At 37.9% G+C, this 15,656-nt stretch overlaps 1 protein-coding gene across 1 annotated transcript; it reads right to left on the bottom strand.

Moving 5' to 3' along the window:
• Window positions 1-236: 236 nt before the first annotated feature.
• Window positions 237-6,009, bottom strand: LOC113283401 (magnesium transporter MRS2-4-like). Its single transcript, XM_026532637.1, has 4 exons — window positions 5,456-6,009; window positions 3,126-3,514; window positions 1,001-1,285; window positions 237-654 (listed from the first exon to the last, which is right to left on the bottom strand). Exons 1-4 carry the CDS (start codon window positions 5,775-5,777, stop codon window positions 376-378), a joined length of 1,275 nt encoding a protein of 424 aa, XP_026388422.1. The 5' UTR covers window positions 5,778-6,009; the 3' UTR covers window positions 237-375.
• Window positions 6,010-15,656: the final 9,647 nt, after the last annotated feature.

The raw sequence follows: 15,656 nt of genomic DNA, 5'->3' as shown, positions 1-15,656 counted from the left end.
TTTCTTTTGAGTAAGATAGATCAGTGGCAGTGTGTTTCAGTTAAGAGGGATGCTAATGGAGTAGCTGATAAAGTCTATCAATGAACAAACCTACTACGTTCACTGGATGAACCAGTCTTTAATTCCGAATATTAAGTTTCTTTTGAGTAAGATAGATCAGTGGCAGTGTGTTTCAGTTAAGAGGGATGCTAATGGAGTAGCTGATAAAATAGCAAAAAAAAAAAAAAAAAGCTAGATCTTTAAAGTCAGATTTTGAATTTCAATCTGATCTTCCTCATGATATTCAAGATTGGGTTGATCATGATCGAAGTGTAATCTCTTAAATTCATTAATAAAATTCCTTTCGCATCTAAAAAAAAAAAACAATAAGGCAAATCAAGACCCAAGTAGCTTTTTCCATCTAGCATAAGCTAACATGAGGAGGAACATCAAGAAACATCCGGCTGAACTACCTCCAACAATAGGGCCAAAGATTCCTTCAATACGGTAAAGCAGGCAAGGAATGTTCATACCAAAAGTACCAGCAATCAGAGTCTCAACAGCTATGGCAAATGAAGCAATGGTCAATGTCAGCTGGAGTTGAATGAGTTCATTTCTTTGGTTGTCAAGTTGGATGTTGACGTAATCCTCTGTATCATCAATATATTCTCTCACCTGTGCATGTTCAGAAAAACATAACTATTCTAGGTTAATATATAAAAAGATGAACTAGAAAATTTGAGCTTTTGTTTTACTCTACTTAGCCACTTCCAACTCTGTTTCTTGCAGTTTAGGGTTCACTGCACCACAAGAAATAGTTGGACAAATGAACTTAGTTTGCTTTAAACTCTCATAATGATTGCATAATGCATTATGAAAAAAAACTCATGATACAGTTTTAGTGTGCAGGGAGGATATAAAGACAATGTTGTATGTTATGTAGGGTGTACTACTCCGACCCAGGTATCAAAAAACAAAACAAAACAGATCTTACTCATTACTCCAACAAGGTAGAACTTACCGACAATATTTTGTTACGAGTCCCATCCAGCTGCATGAAATAAGCCTCCAGCAACATCTCCAAATCCTCAACATCATCATGATCATCGAAACGATTGCTAGTAATCAGACTTGCACTCTTATTAGAATCAAGTCTTCGAAGGTTAGGTCCAATGGTAACATTGCTGTTTGAACCCATGGTCCCCATTAATGCTTCTGATTGCTGATTCTGGATGAACTTCCTAGTTAAGTATAACTGTGCCATATCCTCATTATCATCTAAAAGATGCTCAAGTTCATCCCTAACCTGCCATAAGAATTAAGGCCATCCAACACTAGCTGAAGCATTACCATAACAAAAGAGTACAAATATTGGACAAAAATATACACAATGTACCAGCTTGCATGAATGAAAGCATAAAGAAAGAGCTGCATATAGATATTTCAAACCCTCGGTGGGTTGACTTGCTAAATAAAAACAACAGGAGATGTCAAGTTCAAGAGAAACTCTAACCCACTCAAGACCTAGAATGCATGAGTTTCTCACCCACCACTATGAATATGTAACATGTGCAACCACATACAGAGTAGAATTATTCTGCAAAACAGATACTATCAAAAGGAGATTGTAACACATGGTATTAAAGGGTATTAAATGGAAGTTCAAAACTGTGGTCACTGTTCATGCTTTCTCCGTCAGTTCGCTCAGATTTCAGAAATAACAAGTCTTAAACTAACATTACGAATTATCATATGAATCTCATTGTCCTTAACAGCAGAGAAGTTTCAGCAGCTCACTTCTAAATATGAAATATCTCCTAATCATATTATGATCCACCAGTAATGTTTATGCTTCCTCCGTCAGTTCGCTCAGATTTCAGAAATACCAAGTTTTAAACTGAAATTATGAAATATCATATGAACCGCATTGTCCTTAATAACAGAAAAGTTTTCAGCAGCTCACTTCGAAATATGAAACATCTCCTAATCATATTATGATCCCCCAGGACCCCCGGTATCAAATTACTCATGTTTATTAGTCTACATATCCCTATTTTATTTCTCGGAGTAAGTATTACGACCTCCTTGTCATTGTGTCCTGTATAAGAAAAGACTCCTATGATATGTTTCAAGTTCCAACCACCCTCACCTTCTTAATAATCTCAAATACTCCTTGCAGCCAGACTTCCCCATATTTGCAGAAGTTCAATCCTCTAGTTTTGAAGTACTTGCTACTACATTGATTAAATGTTAAGTCCAAACACGGGATACCCCACATAATATTCGTTTCTATTAGAAACTAACACTTTAGAAGCTGACTCCTACCAAGGCAAATCAAAAACCACATTTTCACGTCTTTCTTTTCAACCTGCATCTATTAGCATTGACTTTTTTATTCTGTTAAGTTGTTGCTATCTCTTTCTAGTTTGGCAAGTAACAAGGGAGTGTAACTCAATAGTTTAAGGTCAAGCCTATATCCTAATGAGAAAAAAAAGGAATAGCACGGAAAGAACTCAAGGCGCTTCCTCAACATAAACCGCGATGTCCTCGAAACACAAAATCCTAGAAAAGTTATTTCCCAAAGCGCATCTCTAAATTATGAGCCTTCAGCATTCCTGTGCTTTTTGTGAATCACATCACAACAAGTTATTAACTTCCAGATAATTATGTTATTTTGTTAATACTTCCAATTAGCATGTGACCCTGCCAGCTAAAGAACCCTCACTAGCTAACAAGGCTGCCACTAATTTCTGATTGCCCCACTGTCACATTTTTAACTTCGTATTAGTTCAAATTTCATAGCTTTCATCTACTTGTTATATAAAGAACAACACATTCATTCATTGGTAGAAAATGCACCGATATGGTCATACGGAGCTCCCTGTAAATACTTTTAACATAGATATGCAGTAGCAAACAAGAAAAATCACATTTTTCCACAAATGGAGAAAGCTAAATTTCCATTTACGTTTCGTACTACTTCTTTGAGTCCCTAATATAAATCCATTTATGTTATGTACTACTTCTTTGAGTCCCTGATATAAATTTCACAAATTTATAGAAACTATAAGACAATTATTTAGTCTTGTAACAAAGACATGATGCAACTCATAAACTTCAAATACATAGAAAGATAAGTGATGTACCTTTTGTACACGAGCAAGCAGGCGAGTGAGAGTGCTTTTCAAACTTCGGACTAGTTCAAGATTCTTGGTGCTAACATTCCTAGCCAGCTCATCTAACACAGGGTACGCGTTCCTCTCCAGGTCAGCCACATTGGAATCCAAGTATGTACATACAACCTCTAATGCAATCTCTAACACCTGAAACTCAAAGGGAAGCTCAGACTGCAGACCTTCAGCTGCTTCAGCACCGACCTCATGAGTCTTGGGTTGGCTATTATGAGGAAGTTGTTGCTTTAGTTGTTCCACGAATGGAATAACTTCCTGACAAAGAGGATCTAGCAGCAACACTTCTTCAGCTGTAACTATAGCCTTTATAAATTCCAAATTGACAACCATTGCTTTCTCTCTGGCTGCAATTCCGATGCAACAGACAATCAGTATACATTTGACTTTAAGAAAAAAAAAATCACTGATCAATAACTATCAATATACATAGAAATCATTCCGGGTGAAGATCAGTCCTAGAAAGATTTATAGGCGTTACTGCAAAAGATCTAAAGAAGAAAAAACCCAGCAAAGGACTAATTGATACTCTCCTAGACAATCCAATAAATTTCTTCTCAGGAAAAAAAAAACATAAATAAATATCATACATGCCTAAAAGCATTTCATAAACTGAAATCTACAAGACCAGTAAATAACTTGGTGGACATGAGCTCTTTCCTGAATGCAAAAACACGAAACAGATCCACTGTTATAGCATATAACTGGCCGTCAAGCAAATCTGAACCATAATTTGCATTGAGGAAACACTGTTATCTATTTCGTGCCAGTGAGCACACGGTAATATACCCTGTCCTGCAAAATCAAGTGAGATAAAACTTGCAGAACTTACATCCCCAGTTATTGATATGATTATCTTCTTTTTTCCTAAGATTTACATATTGTTATTGTGTGATAAGCAATCTAACATTCAATTCTATAATTAAAAAAAAACATCCATAACGAAAGCATGTCTCGCCTGCACCTAATTTAACATAAGCTAGTGTAGACAGTTCTTTAATTTACACAATATCTCTGTATCATGTATTATATTCATATCAGACCTTCACTCAAAATCAAAGCAAGAATAGAAAAAAGGATGTCTTGATTTTACATTCTAACAGCAATTGTTCGTTTTGTTACTTTTGTTTTGCCTTTCTCGATGGAGTTTGATGTTTCATTATTTACAGACGTCGATCAACCTAGAAAGAGACTCCTGGACAGTCGAGCATTGGATTGAGCGTGGAGATATCTCTTCGATCATTTACTTATGAGGAACTTGAACAGCCAACAGATAATGTTAAGGATGTATAGGAAGGGGTACTTCTGGAACTGTCTACAAAGGGAAATGATAAAATACAACCTAGACAAACATTGCTGTCAAGAGACTAGAGAAAATGGTTGATGAAGGAGAGTGTTTAGCTGAGATGAGGGCGACAGGGAGAACCTAGTACAGAAATTTGGTTCACCTTTTAGGTTACTGCAAACGGGGAACTAATGGGCTTCTGGTATAAGAGTACATGATAAATGGCTCCATTGCAGACTTCCTCTCTAAGTATGAAGAACACCCATCTTAGAATGAAAGAGTGGAAACTGCTTGGAGCCTTGCCAGAGGCATTCTCCAATTGCATGAAGAATATGAAAACCAGATTACCCACTGTGATATAAAGCCACAAGCACCATGCACCAGAACAACGGTGCCAAAAATTGTGGACCTCGGACTGGCTAAACCACCAAAGCAAGACGAGACATATACACTCACTCCAAAGAGAAGAGCTAGAGGGTATGCTGCACCTGAGTGATAACAGAGCATACTTATCACAGTGAAAGCAGATGTTTATAGCTTCAGGATTGTGTTATTGGCAATCATTTGTTATCCTAATGTTGGAAGGGACTACAGATATTCCAAATCCTCCAAGTTCAGCTTCTTCTATTATTTGTTCGCCTAGAGTAGGTTGTAGGTGACAAGGAGTGAAGCTAAACTAGCACTCCCACTTTTGAAACCACGACCAAATAACCAATCAATTAGCACAATGTAGTCATATAGTATTTGCTGATAAAATTTTGTTTCTGGTTTCCTTTTCTCTATGCTGCTTCCGTTATGAAATTGCAATGCTATGTGTCTTTCATATAAAGTTTACATGATCATATCAGATCCTTATTCTGATATGATTTTCTCCATTACTGTTATTAAGGGTGAAACAACCTAAACCATACTATAAATCATATCTAAATTGAAACAGAACCATTAAACATAACAATCACCGTAACTCGAATTAAAACCCTAAAATCAGAAAGTAAAAGATTACCTAGTATATTAGAAGACTGAGAAAAGACAGGACCAAGAATTCTAAGGTCCCGAGCAGGAATTGACACCCGCTTAATAATAGCACTCTTATCCAATTCAGAAACCTCCGATTCACCAAACTGATTAAACTTCATCCATAATCGGGCATTACCGGTCTTCTTTTTAGGTTTTGCTGAAGAAGTCGGAACAACTCCAACTGAATTGTTGGGATTAGAGTTGATAATATTATTAATATGATCAGTTTGTAGTGGTTGCATCTCAGTGGACTTCTTATTTCGACGCCTTAAGATCTTCCGGGGAAACGAAACTGATCCTTTCCCCATTTCGATCTCTTTTTTTCTTTTTTGTTCTTCTTCTTAATAAAATTCAATCTCTCCTCTTATCTGTATCTATCTTCCTCTTCTTCCATAACCAGATTACGACTACACTATTGAATAATTCCTATAGGTTGGAACCCTAGAAAATACTGATGGGGAATGAAGAGGAGACGAAGAAGAAGATGGAAACGTAACAAACATCTTCTCTCTCTTCTGTCGTATCTCTTTCTCAAAGTGCTTCTGTAATTTTTCGCTTTTAACCATCGCTCTATTTAAAGTGGGACCCGATATATTACCTAGAAAACTAGGAATCACTTCCGTCTGCGACCCAGTCTTTTTGGGATTAGCCCAGCATAGTAAGGGTTAGTCGGGTTATATGCCCCAGCGTAGTTGGGGCTAAAGTTAGCTTTCGTCCGACCATAGCATGTCACACCTTCGAATGCCTCTTCTAAATTTCTGCGAAAGTGTAACCCGGCAGTATAGTGGTTTCGTGAATCATGCTTCACCCATTTTTAGCCTTCCTTCACTTCTCTTTACTTCTCAAATGCTTATCATAAAGCACTCAAACATTGTGATACATTACCGACAACAATCAGTCAACCAAGAACACTTAGATCATGACACAATTAACTCATTTTATTGCATCAAAGGGAAGAAAACAAAACTTGCCCACTTGGGGACTTACACAGACTTGTTCCTCTTGAACCAAGTCTTAGCCTTACAAAAACTCTCTCAATTTGAGTCTCACACTGTCCTATGTAAGCCCGCCGAATTTCCCATGCCTTACGACTATTTATACAGCAGCTTTACTTGACAAAAAACTTGCACAACTGTTGCACGCATCCGTAACCGCCTATAACTGCGCCAACTTAACCGGTTTCTCTTTAACCTGGCGCCATCATCCAACACCTGTTCTCTAGCAGTGATGAAAACTCTATCACGCTTATAAACTTGTTTTATAACCGTTTTACCTTGTCTCGCGTCTTTGGCATACTTGTGAAGCCAATAACCAACTCCTAACCGTCACTTGAACCGTATTGCACCACTGTTGCGCTTTACTGAATCTTGACCTCCGTATTGCACAACTGTTGTGCTTTGCTGAAGTTGCTCTTCATATTGCACAACTATTGCGCTACAATCATACCGGTCACTTCCTTAACTCATTCTGGTTATATATGTGTCATATGCTTCACTTAGTCAATTTGTTCGACAATAGCAATGCCACTCTTGCATTACTAGCATGTTTCCATTATTCAAGCTTTGGACATCCTTGAACTAATGCATAGACCAACTCTTGGCCTATTTTACCTTCTTGCGTCATCCTTGAGTTTGGGCCAACTCAATTCCATGGATATGCTTTAATGGCAACATCGCATGTTGTATCTTGTCACTTTGTCCTTGCCTTGCCTTTCCCTCAATTAATCTTCGTTATGTCGGAAAATAAGCTTCATTACTTTTCCAAATGTCTTTACAGCGTAGCGCTACCTATGCACATCACTGGCCCTGCATGGTCTTTCTATCTCAGCACTTGGCAGTCTATGCAGTGTCGCGCCATCTTGGCTGCACACTGACTTGGCCTGCAATACTGTAACGCGTAATCTTTGCGCATAACTTTCCTGACCGGTCATAGAACTCCCCCACCTAATACATTCAACACCCTCGTTGAACGCGACCCAATATAAACATTGTACTTATCTTAACTTCGCCGCATGCACTTTCAGAACCTCTTCTGAAATTCAGCAATCATTGTTGCCTTTCACAGAACACCTTAGCCAACTTTTCATGCTTTAGCATCAATATCACTTAGCTTACTGCCTTGCTATTGATCTCATCTACTTGAGCCACACCTTGGCGTTGTGCACTACGCTTCAACTGCTACTCAAATCATGCATCAATACCCAAATGAAAACTTGAAATTTTTCTTAGCCAATTCCTCCAAATTAGGCATGAATTCCACTTGAATCATTTACGCCTAAGTGTACGAGATGATTCTTCTCAACCTGATCACTACGATCATTGTCATAGCCTTTTACCTCCCGACTTTGCCTTTCGCATCTAACTTAAGATGACAAGGACTTATAAACGACTCCATGCCATCTGTTAAGCATGTCACAAAGTACATAGGGGTTTCCTTTGCATAGAACACCTGAATCCTACACTTCATGCCTCGCCAAATTCTGACCATGCAGAAATCATTCAAGAACCTCATTTCTCTGAATGTGGATACTAAGCATAAACTCTCTATACTTAGGCCATCTTGCATACCCGAACCAGAAACTTACGAGTTTGCTTTTCCTAACTCGTTATAGCAAAACTATCGTTTTGCACAACCCATCTACACAACTTTGACTAACTATGTTTTGGACATAACATAGCTAACCTTTTAGCTTTTCATACGCCATTCCATCAAAGCCAATATGTCTCCAACTATTCCTTTGAACTGCATTGCCTGGAAAGTGTGTGTCTTTCTCTAGGCCATGAGTTCTACCCAACTCATGCTTGCTGATGGTATGATTTCTATCTTGTTGTATTCCTTGCATTGTCGCTGCCCATTGATGTGTTTTCAAAATTGTTGTAGTAGTATGATTCGTTCAAGACTTGTGAAAGAGGATTTTTATATTTTTTCAATAAATAAAAATAGCGAACTAAATTAAAAAGATGTTGTGAAAATTATGGAGAGAATAGAGCTATGATTCCATCATTGGTTGATATTAGTGATTTAATAAAACAATAATTATGCAACTCAACATTCAGATTGATTCTAATAGTATTGCCTAGACATGTAGATTTCCAAAAGAATAGATGTTAATCCAAGCATAGAATATCAAAACCCTAAAGCAAGCATATTTTGTCAAGAGAAAATACACCTAACTAATCAAAATCATATAAACAATTTTTAGTTCAATGCAAAAATCATAATAGAGTTGTTGTAATTAATTAATAAAAATATATCACTTTTACCGAAACAACGGCTTCCTCCATAGCCCCAAGGATTGGGTTTAGCTCCGCATATTGGAAACATACTCAGAATAATTTTTCATTGCTCAAAAGTGTTTACAAGTGATGAAATGGGAGAAAATAATGAATAAACCGGGTTTGCTCTAAACGATCCCCAAACTCTCCATCTTAATCACTCCCTAATCACTCATCCCACTTCTCTTACATCTCGGAGCTATTTATAACTCAGCAGTAACCACAAATTACTCCTCAAAATCTTCACAACGAAGGAATATTATTCTCGGGAATAATTTTCTATTTTTTTTCTTTTCTGCACGCATGAATGAGCTGTAAAATATCTCCAATTACTCCTCAAAATCTTCACAGTGAAGGAATATTATTCTCGGGGAATAATTTCCTATTTTTTTCTTTTTTGCACGTATATTTCCCACAGTAACACCAACAGTAAGTGAAACGAAAATATATTTGTTCCCTGTTTTAGCTTATCACGCGTCTGTTTGTGTTGACGTGTTCCAACATGCATATTTCTCGAAATATATTGATTCTAACTCGTGACGGGATAATCTCTCAACGCATCTCCGAATAGTAAATGTCCTCTGGGTTGCCTTTAACACTTTTTCGAGCCAATTTTTCCGAAAATGTTTATTTCCTAAAAATACATAAAAACACAATATTAGTACAAAAATCGAGTACCAGCAAAACATGAAATTAAGGACAACGTATACACAAAAATGTGTCTATCAAATACCCCCAACCTTATTATTTGCTAGTCCTCGAGCAAAACTAATCTAGAAAATAAAATGACTACACTTAGCACGTGCAGCAAGTCGTTAACCGCTAGGTGGCCCTAGCGGCGGAGTGTTGTCTCCGGAGGGTTTACCAGAGGTGCACCCACAAAACCATTACTCCAGACCTAGCTATCTACGCAGAACCTTGGAAGGCACTAAAGAATCTCCTTGGTTGGCATACAAACATTGACTACAGGAGGAAGTACCCTGATGCGAATTTCCAATTGTTGTACACGAGTTTGCACTAGACATACTAAAATTCATATATAAGTGACAGAGCTCTACTCAGATAGTTTCTGGACATCATAACCGGAGTCAACCAATCACATGGAAAGATTAAGAAGATGGATAAAGAGATGGTTAAAAGTGAATGGTGTTTCCCATATATGTCTGAAGGACTCTGCCAAAGTGAACATATCCTAATGGACTGAGATACCGGTCTGACTAATATCAACACATCTGGTATATACAAGGGGACCAGTGGTCGATAAACCTAACTCTAGGTCAACACAACTGGCATATACAAGGGCACCAGTGGTCGACTTTATTGAATTTATTATGGTTGGTCTAATGGTCTGGTATCTCTTTCTTTTCTTTTTTTCTTTTTTTTTCCATTTTTTTCTCTTAATGTTGGTATCTCAATCACTCTATTCCACCCTAGCAAAGGTAACAACTTGAATCGTGTGCCCCACCAAATCACTTAAAAAATAAAAACAGAAGGATTAGGATTCAACGAGATATGGCGAAATTACCATTTTTTTTTTTTAATTCTAACACCTGAGCTCTGTGCTTTTATGAATAGACTCTTTATATGTTTCCATCTAATCAGATTGGTTCCTCAACTCCTACGACCAAGATGTTCCCATCCACTTAGATTGGTTAGTGCCAACCTTAATAAGCATAAATTTCTAGGCTCTGGAGTTTATTTGTTGCAGCTAAGAGCTAACAAAAAGTTTCTTCCCCACCCCCAAACTTAAATCTAACATTGTCCTCAATGTTCTAAAGATGAAATTAAAAGCATGAACAATAAGAAACTGTTACCACTTGATGGATGGAAAAAGAAATAAGGAAGGATATTACCGTAAGCATGAGTACCTCCCAGGAAATGCTAAATTTAAAGTCTTTAGCTAGACATCAAATACCTCAAAAAGGATTGTCACCTTCCAAAGTCATATATCAATAGTCGAAAAAATTGTGGGTCCATAAGACCAAATAGAGCTGACACCAGTATGAGACAACTGCACTGATTCAGAAAAATGAAAAGAAGGAGCACGTCCTCATCTAAGGTTTCTGTCAAGACAACTGGGTTTATCTGCGGCGCGTAATTGAACTTCATATGTGTGTCTCGATAAATAGATTCATCCGAAAAAGGGTCTCTAATACCTGGGTTACCTCCTGGACAGTATCAGGAGGATCGGGTTGCGGAGTCTGAAAAGACTCAAGTAATATCTCAGATGTACAAGGCTCGAGTCCCAAGTTAGGGACTCTAATTAGGGATACGATACAATCACAAGAACCATCACTACCCCCGAACTTAGGGTTCACAGACAAACCTCTAACTATTTCTTGAATTTCCGGATCTTCAGAGTCCTTAAAATACTCAAGAGATTCTTCTAGTTCTCTACCCCCAAACTTAGGGTCATCATTATTCTCAGAAAAACCTAAAACTATTGCCTGAATTTCTGGGTCCATAGAATCTTTAAAATACTCAAGAGCTTCTTCTAAAGATTGATCACATATCTGATCTAAGAGAATGGTTTCCTCAAAATCATCTAAAGAATCTACCAGTAAAGTGTCAAGCCAATTATCCTGAACCAAATCCTGAACTAAAGTGCTAATCATATTCACTTCTTCTAAATCATCGTTCTCAGAAGGTTGTCTAGTAACATTAAAGACATTTAGTTCAGTGGTCATATTACCAAAGGATATGTTCATAAGCCCAGTCCTACAGTTGATGACAGTTAGCTGTGGCTAAAAATGGGCGACCTAAAATCACTGGGATTTGACGACTTGGGTCCTGAACAGGCTGGGTGTCTAGAACAACGAAATCCACAGGATAAATAAACTTATCAACCTCAATCAGAACATCCTCTATGACACCACGAGGGACTTTGACAGACCTATCAGCTAATTGTAGTGTCATTTTAGTCGGTTTCAACTTACCAAGACCTAGCTGGGTGTATACATGATACGGGAGTAAGTTAACACTAGCTCCTAAGTCAAGTAAAGCTTTATCGACCATGTGATTACCAATCGCACAACATATGGTGGGGCATCCAGGATCCTTATACTTAGGGGGTGTTTGGTTCAGAAGAATGGAACTTACCTGACCAGCTAAAAAAGCTTTCTTATGGACATTAAGCTTACGCTTTCGTGTACAAAGATCTTTAAGGAACTTGGCATAAGCAGGCATCTGCCTAATTGCTTCTAATAGCGGAATGTTGATGTTCACCTGCTTAAATGTTTCCATTATCTCGTTGAAAGTCGACTCCTTCTTTGTTGGGGCTAACAAATGTGGATATGGGGCTCTAGGCACAAAGGTAGACCTATCAGGAATTTCTTGGGAATCCTTAGAGACTGTTTCAGTTTCCTCGTCTACGGGCTCCTCTTGGGAAGTAGAAGGTGGAACTACAGTATGTCCACTAGGCATGGCTACCTTATTGTCTACCGTTTTACCACTCCTAAGGGTTGTTATCGAGTTCACATGGTTTGATGATTTCTCACCAGCTAAAGATATTTGATGGACTCCCCTAGGGTTGGGTTGTGGTTGACTAGGAAACTTTTTTTTCTCTCAATGTCTCATTTATCTGACTAACCTGGGTTTTCAACTCGGAAATAGCCTGAGAGTTAGCCTGACCTATTCTCTTATTTTCTTCTAAACCTTGAGCAACAGATTGCTGAAACTGCACAGTGTTACGAGTTAACAAAGCAAGAGACTCTTCTAAACTCATAATCTTCTTATCCGAAGGGTTCTGAAACTGTGCCGGAGCTGAAGGATTCTTAGTATAGCCAAAACCTGGGGGAACCTGAGCATTACTAGACTGACCTTGATTCTGGCCCTTGGACCAAGAAAGGTTTGGATGGTTTCTCCAGCCAGGGTTATAGGTTTCTGAATATGGGTCAAACTTCTGTTGGTTATCAAACCTAGTGTTGTTATAAAGAGCATTGGCTTTCTCTTCAACAGCATGGCCTTCCCAAAAAAGGCTCATTTCTTCCACTACTACCACTAGAATGACCTAATTCTAAGGCTTCTAACCTTTTGGCTATACTGCTATTTTGGCATCTGACTCATAAGATCCTTCTACCCTATTAACATTTCCTCTACTTAGAAGAATTGTTTTCTGGGGTTCCCTACTATTTTCCCATTGTTGGGTCTTATCGGCGATTTCATTCAAAAATGTCATCGCTTCATCAACAGTTTTATTCTCAAACCCACCTGTGCATAAGGACTCAACCATGGTTGTTGTTGAATAATCTAAACCCTCGTAGAGGATCTGAACTAACCTAACCTTCTCCAAACCATGATGAGGACATTGAGATATCAAGTCATTGAACCTTTCTAAGTACCTATATAAAGATTCTCCCTCTTGTTGGGCAAAAGTACATATTTGTGTCCTAATAGACGATGTTTTATGCCTTGGGAAAAACTTATGTATAAAGGCAGAAGTAAGTTGGTCATAGGTTTCAATTGACTCAGAGTCCAAACTATACACCAAGATTTGGCTTTATCTTTTAAGGAAAAGGGGAATAACCTAAGTTTCAACGCATCATCACTTAGGTTTTTAATTTTCAGAGTACTAAACTTCCTCAAATTCCCTAACATGAAAATAGGGGTTCTCATTCTCCTTCCCTAAAAACATTGGGAGCATCTGTAAAGTCCCAGGTTTCAGTTCATAATTTGCCTCGGTTTCAGCTAACTTGATACAAGACGGACGAGAGGTCCTAGTTGGGTTTAGCAAAGCTTTCAAAGTTGCCATTTCTGGCACTACCAAAGGACTAGGAGTACTAGGGGTACTTTCCTCACAAAGAGACAGATTCTCAAAACTGAAGTTTCCAAAAACGGGGCTCTCAAAAGAAGAGTCTTCGAGCTCCCCGCCTTCACAAGAAGAACTACTAGGTTTTTCACTAATCAAACGACCTAGAGTGTTTCTTTTCCAAGCCCGTTTAAAACTTCGGGCATACACTAGAAAAAAAATCAAAAAGAAAAGCCCTAAAAAGGAAGGGATGTTCTATGCAAACACAAACAAGGCTGACTCCACCACACAAACCTACTGATTTCTAGCAAACAAAAAGCATGATGGCTCCACTTAGATTGTTTCTAGACCAGCTCCTTCGAACGGGAATTCGTTACAATTTAAGCAAACCCCTCTGGAATCAATCCGAGTTAAAGTAAGTTGAATAGAGGCGAGGGAAGCTCGGTGGAGCTTTGATACCCAAGGCCTCACCGGTATTACAAGGCGGCGCAGTCACGCATTCAACTTACAGAAACCGTCAAGAACTTCGAAGTATGCTTAAAAGAGTAACCAATATTTTCGAATGACTTTCCTGTTAAGCTCGTTACCCTATCGGTCTCGTTCTAGTCAAAATTTTAGGCTTAGGTTCGCGTTTGGTGTCGTTTTCCTAAGGCGGCAAGAAGAGAACGGTGATGAAATCCGAACCCTTATCTTGTATGGCCAGTCCTTGCCCTTTACTAGGAAATTAAAGCAGCCGTTTTCAAGTCCTCAACATATATGCATACGAAGGAAGACAGTAACTCGCTGACAGGGGATTCGCGAGTGTTTCGACAAACTTACCTCCCGTACCAGACGGGGGATGAACCTTTGTAGTCGACTCGGGCCACGACTCCTATGTCATGTACGAACCCGAGGGGCCGAGGTGATATCGTAATCACCGTCCTTCTCTGCAAACAGTTTATATTTAAACTACCCTTCCGTAGGGTTTAAAAATAATGTCCCAAAATTTAAAGTCCAAAGTCCAAAGTCCAAAAATATAAAGTGCAAAAGAAAAAGAAAGTCTAAAAAAAATAAAAATCTACAAAAATAAAAATGTCTCTTTTTCTTATAAAAAAAAATCTTCTTCTTTCGCTCCTTTAGCTTTGCCTTTCACTCCAGTCTTTAAGTATTCACCAAAAGCTTTGGAAAAATTTTCTTTCGCTCCAAATTCCAAAATCTGAAAGAAAAGGACAAAAACCCAAAAACGTAAAGAAGAAAAAGTAAAAATAAAAACCTAAAAAATAAAATCTAAAAACTCTAGCCTAAATACAAGTTCGCGTCGGCGGCGCCAAAAACTTGATGTGTTTTCAAAGTTGTTGTAGTAGTATGATTCGTTCAAGACTTGTGAAAGCGGATTTTTAGATTTTTTTTTAATAAATAAAAATAGCGAACTAAATTAAAAAGATGTTGTGAAAATTATGGAGAGAATAGGACTAGGATTCCACCATTGGTTGATATTAGTGATTTAATAAAACAATAATTATGCAACTCAATATTCAGATTGATTCTAATAGTATTGCCTAGACATGTAGATTTCCAAAAGAATAGATGTTAATCCAAGCATAGAATATCAAAACCCTAAAGCAAGCATATTCTATCAAGAGAAAATACACCTAACTAATCAAAATCATATAAACAATTTTTAGTTCAATGCAAAAATCATAATAGAGTTGTTGTAATTAATTAATAAAAATATATCACTTTTACCGAAACAACGGCTTCCTCCATAGCCCCAAGGATTGGGTTTAGCTCCGCATATTGGAAACACACTCAGAATAATTTTTCATTGCTCAAAAGTGTTTACAAGTGATGAAATGGGAGAAAATAATGATTAAACCGGGTTTGCTCTAAACGATCCCCAAACTCTCCATCCTAATCACTCCCTAATCACTCATCCCCCTTCTCTTACATCTCAGGAGCTATTTATAACCCAGAAGTAACCACAAATATCTCCAGTTACTCCTCAAAATCTTCACAGTGAAGGAATAATATTCTCGGGAATAATTTCCTATTTTTTTCTTTTCTGCACATATATTTCCCACAATAACACCAACAGTAAGTGAAACGAAAATATATTTGTTCCCTGTTTTAGCTTACCACGCGTCTGTTTAGTGTTGACGTGTTCCAACATGCATATTTCTCGAAAT

The sequence above is a fragment of the Papaver somniferum genome, chromosome 5, assembly GCF_003573695.1.
Source record: "Papaver somniferum cultivar HN1 chromosome 5, ASM357369v1, whole genome shotgun sequence".
Taxonomy (NCBI): domain Eukaryota; kingdom Viridiplantae; phylum Streptophyta; class Magnoliopsida; order Ranunculales; family Papaveraceae; genus Papaver; species Papaver somniferum.
Note: the sequence above shows the minus strand (reverse complement) of the source record. Positions and strands in the feature narration are given on the sequence as shown.